The sequence below is a fragment of the Sinocyclocheilus anshuiensis genome, unplaced genomic scaffold, assembly GCF_001515605.1.
Source record: "Sinocyclocheilus anshuiensis isolate Anshui unplaced genomic scaffold, SAMN03320099.WGS_v1.1 scaffold881, whole genome shotgun sequence".
Lineage (NCBI taxonomy): Eukaryota > Metazoa > Chordata > Actinopteri > Cypriniformes > Cyprinidae > Sinocyclocheilus > Sinocyclocheilus anshuiensis.
The window spans coordinates 1,326,176-1,337,795 of NW_015558695.1; the positions used below are offsets into that span (position 1 = coordinate 1,326,176).

Consider the following 11,620-nt stretch of genomic DNA (forward strand, 5'->3'; position numbering starts at 1 on the left):
CATTCAGTTTCAGCTTTATAGAGAGGGTGACAGGGTCAAAGGTCACGTTGGGGCTAACTATCAATCCAAACAAGGCGTGAAATTGAGAGGAAATGCAAAATAGTGTAGGAAATTTTGTAATTTTTATCCTGATTTATCGTTTCAAACATTCTACCTTTGGCAGTATTTCTATGTGTGCGACAGACAGAGAGAGAGAGAGAGAGAGTATATGCTCATGGTCACACAGATGGTGGGTGTGTTGAGTAGGTGTTTGTTTGAGTGGGTGTGTCTGTGCGGTGGGAGTTCACAGTGTGCCAAAGAAAGAACACACAAACACATTCATGAAAACACACCCAATCGCGCCACACCTCTCATCCAGCATCACTGTCATGTGACCAATCCCTCTTCACCTCACAGTGGGCATCATAAAAATACAATCAATCTCCTGTCACCCCTACGTATGCCCCATGGGCAGTCTCTTCCACACCTTCAAAGTAAACCGACATCAAGGCCTTACTCTTTTCCACAAACACATCATGTTTATTTGACCATATCAGAACGGTTTCATTGCTTTGAAAATCACAGTGTAATGGAGTATATTTTGAATATGTGTGTTGCAGTCATGGACACTTTCTGAGTACATTATAAAAGGTGACAAAGAGACCTAAAGCCAAGCCAAGATTGCTTTTCACACACACACACACACACACACACACACACACACACACACACACACACACACACACACACACACATGTTGTGTTTCCATGTTTTATGGGGACATTCCATAGGCGTAATGGTTTTTATACTGTACAAACTGTATGTGCTATTGCCCTACACCAACCCTACCCCTAAACCTACCCCTTACAGGAAACTTTGTGCATTTTTACTTTCTCAAAAAAACTCATTCTGTATGATTTATAAGCTTGTTTCCTCATGGGGACCTCAAAAATGTCCCCACAAGGTCAAAATTTACTTTTGACATTTGGTCCCCATAACGTGATAAATACCAGGTACACACACACACACACACACACCAATATACTCGTTACAAACCTCCTTAAGATGGCATTTAATTAAGCTAAAAAAATGAACTGAGCTAAATTAAACGGTCAAAAGCACTGTCAAAACGCCTAAAGATAAAAAAGGATTAATTTCACCTAAGACTTGTAATGTTGCCTACAACCCGAAGAGGCCGCTGTTGTCAAAATATTCAATTTCTTCAACATTCACTATTTCTTCGTCTAGGTAGACTACATAGGGAAGACTTGGATAGTTGCCTCTTTTTACTCCAGTGAACATTTAGGGTAGGTACTTGAAATTAAGTAGAAAAATTAAAGTCTAAAACTCTGATTTTAGATTTGAAGTTAAAATGTAAATGTTATAAACCTACATTAAGTTTACATTTTCCTCAAGTTTGGCTAGGAAAAAAGACATTTTACATTAATGGGGAAATTTGCCACAGATGTTGACTACACCTTGTAGTTACATTACACTACATTATATCGTTATAATAATTTACGGCATATGTAAGTTATGATAATGAAACCTACAGTGTATTGTAAATAAAAACACAAAAAAAGTATTGTGTAAAAATAAAAATAAAAAGTATTGTGTAAAAACACAAAAAAGGTAAAAACTGAAAAAATTGCCACAGAAATATCAGACTATATATATATATATATATATATACACATTCAGTAAATACATAAAATTTTAAATAATACATTTAAAACACATTAGGATAAATAGAAAAATTTTCCAGCTACTACAAAAATATGTTTTGTTTTTTGTGTTTTTGGTGTTTGAACGTGTTGAAAGTTCTCGGCCTTGAGGAACTGGCTGACCTCTGACCTTCTGTGAGAGTGTCTATTTATTCCTCTGCAATCCAGTGTTTTCTTACACACCAAAGCCAAAAGAAGTGGAATCTGCAAACACTGCCTCTATTTGATGTAACACCTGTATGTGGAAAACACATGTAACTGAACCACCTCTGAATTGACCCTGAAATCCCGCCTTAAAAACCTTTCTGACCAATCCTTACTTGACAAATGCTATCTGACAAACATTAGATCTTGTCAAATGTGTATGTTTTTATTTATTTATTGTCCATATGCAATGAAAGTCATTCAGGTCCAATGTCTTCTTTTCTGTTTTGCAGGTTTGGAATGACATATAGGCATGTAAATGACAATATAATTTTCATTTTTTGGGTGAACTATCCATTTAATTCCCCCATTAAATTTTTTTGTTTGTACATGCAGCTCATACTAACATTTCCCAGAGCCTCATGACCCTCTGACAAATAACAATGAGGCATATTTTTCTGCAGCAATGTCAGCGTAGGCCTATGTGGGAATTATCTGGATGATTCTAAGAATCATCATGGCAAACTATGACAGCAATCAGTGTCATCTCTTCATGTCTTTTCTTCTGCTCATTTGCTCACACTTTGCTCTATGGTTATGCTGGATGTCATACATTACTCAGCCACAAATGTCACACAGTCCACCCACAGTCCATGGACTAACTGTCTGATCCATAACAATGCACACAAAACTGGAAAACACTTTTTGATGTTATAAGCTCTAATCTGATTGTTGTCAGAGAGTAAAAGCATTTTTTATCAGTCTCTCTGGAAACAAAGTTGAGTTTACTGAGGTAATACAGCATGCACTGTTGAAGATAATCGTTTTTGAAGATCAAAGTTTGCGAGGTTAGTGTCATCAAATCGATATTCAGTTTTGTTTGAGACTGCAATAAAAATACAGTAAAAACTGTAATAATTTAAAATATTATTAACATCTATAATATCTGTTTTCTATTTAAATATGTTTTAAAATGTAATTTATTCATATGATGCAAAGCTGAATTTTCAGCATCATTACTTCAGTCGTTAGTGTCACAGGATCCTTCAGAAATCATTCTCATATGCTGATTTTCAGATGAAGACACATTTATTATTATCAATGCTATTATCATTTTAGTTAAAAATAAAAACCTTGAAATATTTTTGTAGAATTCAGGATGATGCACAGAAAGTTCAGAACATCATTTATTTGAAATAGATGCTTTTTGTAACAACGTAAAAGTCTTTACCGTCATTTTCCATCAATTTAATGCATCCTTGCTGAATTAAATATTAATTTCTTTATTAATTCCTTAAAAAAAAAAGAAAATTCTGACCTCTAACCTTTGAATGGTAGTGTATATTTGCATAAAACTATATGCATTTTGTCTATAACAGATGTTTAATGGGAGGTTGCTTTCTGACAGCTTACCACATATAGAGTGACAACATTCCCCACTGCACTTGTAACATTAACTAACCCTAAGAAATATGGACTGAAGTAAAAAGTGTAACAACTCACCTATGTTTTTATATATTATAAATGTATTCTTTTATACATTGTTTTAAAACCTCCACAAATAAGATTATATCAGAAAATGCAGAAAATATTAGGTCTATATATTATTAATATCTTTATTTCTAATATATTTATTTAATATTTGATATCATTGTTTTTACCAAACATAATGGTTACTACAGTTACAAAAAATAATGAAATAGATCTCTCTCAAAGAGCTTTCAGATTCTTCCTGATATTTTGTTTATTTAATTTTTATGGTAGTAGTCAATAAAATCCTCAACTTGCTGGAAGTTCAACAAAACGTATTGTTTTTGTTGAGGAGCAAGGACAGACGGAAGTCAGGTGTGCACTACTCAGCGCAAAAGACAAATAGCAACTGTTAAAAATCATAATTGTTGTTGTTTTGGATGAGCAGAGAACAAGGACCCTCACCTTAATCACGTGACGGTGAAGGTGCGTGGAGGTGGGCGTGTCCTCGCGAGACTGACTGGCTCTCACCTGGGTCACTGTGAACAATCCGAGTGGTCGAGCAGTGCGCTTTGACGGAAGTGGACACGCAGAGTAAGGTGGACGTAGTAATGGCTTCACCTCTAAAAGCGCGATTCCACAGACTGGAAATCCAGAAAACTACATGGGACGTTCCTGACCGATACACCTCACTCAAGCCCGTTGGCTCTGGAGCCTATGGGACAGTGTGGTAAGGGGGCTGTTACGGTGAATTATTATATGTAGAAAGAGACTTACATATGTTAATGGAGGTTTATGTTGTACATGTAAGAGGGGTTTCTATACGGTGTATGGCAAATATGTTAAGAGAGACTGAAATATATATGTTAAGGAGGTTTATAGGCTATAGGCTAGTAAATGGGATTTATATGCTACATGCCAGATTATGGAACTGATTTGGAAAATGCAGTGGCTGAATAAAGCCTGTTTATTTTTGAAAGCCTATTTATTTTATTTTTTCACTACCTTCTTTTAACAGTGATATAGATGTATTAATTCTATGTATTGAATTTGCATAATGTATTAGTTTTGTACTAAAAACCCAGTGCTACACTTTACTGTTACTTATGTTTATTATGCACATGTAATATTAGCAGCATATGATATATGCATCTATGACATAGATCTGAGACTGAGTGAGGCTTGGGTGAAATAAACAGATGTGAACTCACATACCTGAGGGGCAGGTTTCAGCACGTTTGCAGATAACGCAGAAATTCCCCCAAAATACTGACACTGTCTCAATCAATAGGTATCTTCTGTCATGTGCAAAGTCTTTTAGATATATGCCATTTCTGACCGCTGATAATGAATTATACAAATAAAATGAAAAGGGTTATGTATTGTTGGTTATATGGTTATGTATTACTTTTATTTAATATTTTACCCTTTGTACATAAGGAAGATGCTACATTTGTTTTGGTATTGGAATTATATAATAATACGTTTGTTTTTAATATAACAATTTTTTTCCCGACTCTACAGGTCAAATTTGACCCACATTTGAACAAGTCGTGGCACAAGAACAAATCATGGCCTTGATCTTTTTAAGCATGTTATGCAATGTTAAATAGCTATTTTTTTCTATCTTTATCTAATGATAAAATTTGACCCAAAATATAAGACATTTTCTAAAATTTTCAGTTCACACATTTTGTTAAACACATTTTGAGCTAAATGCTGTCCAGTATAAAAGTCCTCTTGGATGTAATTGTCTCCTAAAATGCTACATTGCAAAAAAAATGGTACTATATTATTTTTATTATTATTTCAGTATGCATGATCTAAAATGTACCTGTAAAATGCACATAATTTACAAGAACATTATACATAATTTCTCATATGTGATAACACCAGGGGAAAATTAAAATTAACCAGAAAAAGGAAAGTTTAACTATAAGTTCTGTAACATTTCTTTATATCAAAATTGTGCAACTCCAGTATAATAATGATAATGAATGAATATAATTAATATAGATGTGATTGTTTAGCTATATGACATATAATAGTGGGACTTGCATGCCATCTCTCTGTTATCTGTGAAACTAATTTCATGTTAACTGAACATGTGATGAGGCTTCTAAAGATAACTTGTGTGCAGTTCTGCAATTGACCAGAAGACAAAGGAAAAGGTGGCCATTAAAAAGCTATACAGACCATTCCAGTCTCTGATCCATGCTAAACGTGCCTACAGAGAACTCCGGCTGCTCCGTCACATCCAGCACGACAATGTAAGTCTTCTTGACAGACTTATAATTTATGAACTTTCATTTATCATTTAGACCAGAGCTTTATGTATGCATGTCGTTTCATAATCCTTCTGTCAATTGAAAGAGAAAGAAAAGATTTCATGATACTATTGTTGTGAAAGCCCCCTTTTATCTTCTCAAACCGGTTTCTGTGCTTAGTAAACATTATACCTGACCTCACGCTGCTGCTTGTTTAATATGGACTTCAGGTTGAGTAGCAAGAGGATCAAGAATAATTAATGCAATAATTTATCCTCTTTTCAAATCCAATCTCATTTAAGTCACTGACTCACTGGCATTTCAAATTCATAATTATTTTTAGCAGCATTGAATTTTCCAGGGCAAAGTTTGCTTTAATGATTTTTTAAGCAACAGCAAATAAACATATAGCTGGAAGCAGCAAAGAAATATGACTTCAGGGTAAGATATTCCAAAGCTACTTTTTGCACTTTGGCCAGTGGCACTGTCGCCTAGTCAGTCTGCTAACACTGACAACTCTAAACCCGAAGTTCTATGGACTACCATATACTCCCTAAAATGCGAGAAAGATAAGAAAATGAACAAACTCTATATGTGCCACTCTTGCATTTTTGGCGTAAACTGAATAATTGTGAAATGAATCAACAAATCTAACAAATCTTTGCGATGCAGAGACCAACCCTGAATTCAAATATATTCTTCTTCTTGTAGGTTATCTGCCTCCTTAATGTCTTCACCCCTGATTCCACACTGGAGAAATTTGATACTTTGTGAGTGTCAAGATGAACAGAATGCATTCCTGGGCAAAAATATTACGCTTGTCATGACAGGCTGAAGGATGCAGAGCATGCATGCATATATGTGTGAATTTGTGTGTGATTGAGACTATGTGCTCTATGCAGAGTTTTCATTATTATTATTATTTTTGACCATTTTGTTGATGTGAGTGATTTTTTCAATGTTAAGATAATTTTTAAAATCTCAGTTTCACTAAACAGAATAGAAAAACACAGTGAAAAATACAAACGTCAACCATATTGAAATGCTTGCATTTTCTTATGCTTTTGCCCAGCTATATGGTGATGCCATTTGTCGCTCAGGATCTTGGGCACATAATGAAGAAGAAACAGTTAACCAGCAAAGTCATCACATACCTGTTCTATCAGATACTGCGAGGACTCAAGGTTTGCCATCATTCTGTTCATTGCAACTTTAATTCTTCTTTTTGATAGATGTTATACACCAAGTTTCTTGAATACCACTTATTGATGATATTGAATATTGAATGATATTGCATCTAAATAGTAACTGAAACTTTTTTCCTTAGTATATCCATTCTGCTGGGATCATACATCGGGTATGTATGTACAATAAATCTTACAGTATTTAAATACTAGTGTTCAAATGTTTGGGGTCTGTAAGATTTTTGAATGTTTATGAAAGTAGTCTGTCATGTTCAAAAATAAGATCAATAATATGAAATTGTTAAATATTATTACAATTTAAAATTACTTTTTTGCTATCTGAAAATATTTGCAATGAAATTTATTCCTGTGATGCAAAGCTGAATTTTCAGAATCATTAAACCAATCTTCAGTGTCACATAATCCTTCAGAAATCATTATAATATGCTGATTTGCTTCTCAAGAAACATTTCAGATTATTGTCAATGCTGAAAACAGTTGTGCTGCTTAATATTTTTGTGAAACTGTGATAATTTTTCCCCGGGATACTGGTCCCACTTTATATTAAGTGGCCTTAACTATTATGTACTTACATTAAAATGAATCATTTGGTACAATGCACTTATTGTGTACATACATGATTTTACATTGTACTTATATTTAAAAAATACCTGCATATAATTACATCTGTAATTACATTTATAATTACACTGTTGACACATCCCTTACACCTTAACTCACCCTTAAACCTACCCATACCACCAAACCTGTCCCTAACCTTACCCAGCAGCAGAAGTGTTTTGCAATACAATATAAACACAATAAATACAATTAACTTATTTTTTGATGTAAGTACATAGTAGTTAAGGCCACTTAATATAAAGTGGGACCGGGATACTTTAATGAATAGAAAGCTCAAAAGAACAGCATTTAAACTTTACTGTCTTTACTGTCACTTTTGATTAATTTAATAGCATGATTAAATGCAAAATGTTAATAATGAGATTACTACAAATGCAGGCCATGATGTTTCTTTTTGTATTTTTTAAAAATGCGAATAAAATGTTAGTTCCATGTATTTACATTATACTTCACAATATGGCCAAAATCTGATTAATAGCCCTATTGGAATATGCATGTGCATGTAAACACATTCGATGATATACATGATGAAATGACAGAGATCACTGGTGTCTTATTTCAGGATCTTAAGCCTAGTAACCTTGCAGTGGATGAAAACTGTGAATTAAAGGTAACATAGCAAAGTTAAAGTAAATGATGATAGAATTAATGACCAGCAAAATAATTGTACAATATTACAAATAATATTATGGACATAATAATATTATTTGTTTCACTCCTGAAACCTTTTGTCATTTTCTATGTGGCCTGCTTTCTGACACTCTTTGTTAGATCCTGGACTTTGGACTGGCGAGACACGCTGAAACTGAGATGACGGGCTATGTGGTGACACGCTGGTACAGAGCCCCTGAAGTCATTTTCAACTGGATGCATTACACTCAAACAGGTGACCTTTGACCCAACACATTGTGTACAAGGTGATTTAAAAAGTAAGAGGTTGACCCTATTTTTTTATATTGTGTCTTTTGTGGATGGGTCATTTTCTGTTCTGTTGTTCTGTTGTATCTAGTCTTTCGTCACTCAGTTCTGTTCTGTTCTCAGTTGATGTTTGGTCTGCTGGCTGCATCCTGGCTGAGGTGATAACAGGAGAGGTGCTTTTCCCAGGCAGTGACAGTATCCTTTCTCTTTCCTCGCTTTTTAAGTATATCTGTCGACCAAAGGAGTGCCTATTCTTTAACGCTATGTTAAGGTATTGATCAGCTGAAGAAGATCCTCAACTTGACAGGCACACCAAGCTCAACGCTTGTTCAGAAAATGCAAAGCAAAGATGTAGGCAAATACCATCAGACAACTCTTACTGCCTATTTTAGGAACATGTGATTCTTGAGTGAGTCTATTTTTTTATTATTGTTTTGATGTGTTTGCAGGCACAATCATATGTCCGCTCACTTCCAGTACAAAAGAAAAAGGCCTTCAAAGAGGTCTTTTCTGGTATGGATCCTAATGGTATGTCCACAACTCCCAAATCAATTTCACCCTTAGGCCATCCAAGATGTAGATGAGTTTGTTTCTGCATTGGAACAGATTTGGAGAAATTTAGCCTTGCATCACTTGCTCACCAAGTGGATGCTCTGCAGTGAATGGGTGCCGTCCAAACCGCTGATAAAAACATCACAATAATCCACATGACTCCAGTCCATCAGTTAACGTCTTGTGAAGCAAAAAGCTTAATGTTTTTAATAAACAAATCAATTATTAAGACATTTTTTACCTTCAAACCATTGTTTTAGGCTAAAATACAAGTACTCTACCATTGCTTTATCCAGTAAAAAAGGAGAAATATGTACAGATTAAGCACCGTTTACAACGAAAAAAGTCCAATGTTTTTTTTTTCTTACAAACAGAGACATTAACTGATGGATTGGAGTCGTATGGATTAATTGTGGATTACTGTGATGTTTTTATCAGCTGTTCGGTCTCTCATTCTGATGGCACCCATTTAGTGCAGAGGTAAATTTTAAGCAAATTTTCATTTTTGGGTGAACTGTTCCCGTTTGTCACAAACGCATTTGTGTGATATTGCATAGATTTTGAATGAGGAAATGTCACCATCTAGTGGAAGACTACTACATTAGCTACTATATTACTATGATAGCCATTATTATTATTGCTTGACAAAGCTTTAAGCATTTAATAATATTCTAAACTCTCAAACAAGGCTTTGTAAAGCCGATAATAATGTTTGTCTTGACAAGATTTCCCATCTAATGTATTCTTTACTGTAATTCAGCTTGATTTAATGTGTGCTCTATTTACAGCCATCGACCTGTTGGAAGGCATGCTGGTTTTAGACTCGGAGGTCAGACTTACGGCAAAAAACATCTGTCGACCAAAGGAGTGCCTATTCTTTAACGCTATGTTAAGGTATTGATCAGCTGAAGAAGATCCTCAACTTGACAGGCACACCAAGCTCAACGCTTGTTCAGAAAATGCAAAGCAAAGATGTAGGCAAATACCATCAGACAACTCTTACTGCCTATTTTAGGAACATGTGATTCTTGAGTGAGTCTATTTTTTTATTATTGTTTTGATGTGTTTGCAGGCACAATCATATGTCCGCTCACTTCCAGTACAAAAGAAAAAGGCCTTCAAAGAGGTCTTTTCTGGTATGGATCCTAATGGTATGTCCACAACTCCCAAATCAATTTCACCCTTAGGCCATCCAAGATGTAGATGAGTTTGTTTCTGCATTGGAACAGATTTGGAGAAATTTAGCCTTACATCACTTGCTCACCAAGTGGATGCTCTGCAGTGAATGGGTGCCGTCCAAACCGCTGATAAAAACATCACAATAATCCACATGACTCCAGTCCATCAGTTAACGTCTTGTGAAGCAAAAAGCTTAATGTTTTTAATAAACAAATCAATTATTAAGACATTTTTTACCTTCAAACCATTGTTTTAGGCTAAAATACAAGTACTCTACCATTGCTTTATCCAGTAAAAAAGGAGAAATATGTACAGATTAAGCACCGTTTACAACGAAAAAAGTCCAATGTTTTTTTTTTCTTACAAACAGAGACATTAACTGATGGATTGGAGTCGTATGGATTAATTGTGGATTACTGTGATGTTTTTATCAGCTGTTCGGTCTCTCATTCTGATGGCACCCATTTAGTGCAGAGGTAAATTTTAAGCAAATTTTCATTTTTGGGTGAACTGTTCCCGTTTGTCACAAACGCATTTGTGTGATATTGCATAGATTTTGCATGAGGAAATGTCACCATCTAGTGGAAGACTACTACATTAGCTACTATATTACTATGATAGCCATTATTATTATTGCTTGACAAAGCTTTAAGCATTTAATAATATTCTAAACTCTCAAACAAGGCTTTGTAAAGCCGATAATAATGTTTGTCTTGACAAGATTTCCCATCTAATGTATTCTTTACTGTAATTCAGCTTGATTTAATGTGTGCTCTATTTACAGCCATCGACCTGTTGGAAGGCATGCTGGTTTTAGACTCGGAGGTCAGACTTACGGCAAAAAACAGTCTTTCGCATCCATATCTTTCTGAGTTCCATGACCCTGAAAACGAGCCTGTGTCCCCTGCATATGATGATTCCTTTGAGAGTCTGGATCTGGCTGTCAGCGAATGGAAGAGTGAGAGCATATACATACAAACATATAAAACTCCATCTTATTTAACATTTAAAATGCCTTCTGTACTCTGCCATTCTGTTTAATCTGCTCTGAAACATTTCTAAATTCTTATGTTGGCATTGACATCATGTATATTTTTTAATGCTATTCTGCCTTTTCATGTCTCACAGGTCTTATCCACATGGAGATCATGACATTTGACCCAGACAACCCCAGAGTGACTGCAACATAATACCTCATATTCACATCGAGAGAAGAGCACTCCACAGAATTAAAGACACTGATGAACTATTGTTTGCTTTTTTGTCAAATGCCATTGGCTAGATGTCTTTAAAACCTGTTGTTATCAAGCACAGTTCAATAGATATCATCCTTTTTTTGTTATCAAACATGAACTAAATAGATATTGACAATGTCTAAGTGTGTAAACCAGCTTTTACGGAACTTTTAAGAACTGAAGTATTTTAAGATAATGAAGCGAGGAAAGATAAAAGTGTAAAAAATAAAAGATTTTTTGTGGATGTCTTTGTTCTTAATTATTATATTATATTATATTATATTATATTTATTATATTATAGATGAGGACTGTTTCCTGTGAGAGT

At 34.7% G+C, this 11,620-nt stretch overlaps 1 protein-coding gene across 1 annotated transcript; it reads left to right on the forward strand.

The window, feature by feature from the left end:
- Positions 1 to 38: 38 nt before the first annotated feature.
- Positions 39 to 11,527, forward strand: LOC107681372 (mitogen-activated protein kinase 14A-like). The gene is made up of 15 exons (XM_016477646.1): positions 39 to 46; positions 247 to 252; positions 3,881 to 4,047; positions 5,458 to 5,587; positions 6,296 to 6,354; positions 6,657 to 6,768; positions 6,912 to 6,941; positions 7,973 to 8,020; positions 8,182 to 8,296; positions 8,452 to 8,523; positions 8,600 to 8,679; positions 8,778 to 8,856; positions 9,669 to 9,730; positions 10,906 to 11,017; positions 11,188 to 11,527. Exons 3-15 carry the CDS (start codon positions 3,929 to 3,931, stop codon positions 11,247 to 11,249), a joined length of 1,080 nt encoding a protein of 359 aa, XP_016333132.1. The 5' UTR covers positions 39 to 46; positions 247 to 252; positions 3,881 to 3,928; the 3' UTR covers positions 11,250 to 11,527.
- Positions 11,528 to 11,620: the final 93 nt, after the last annotated feature.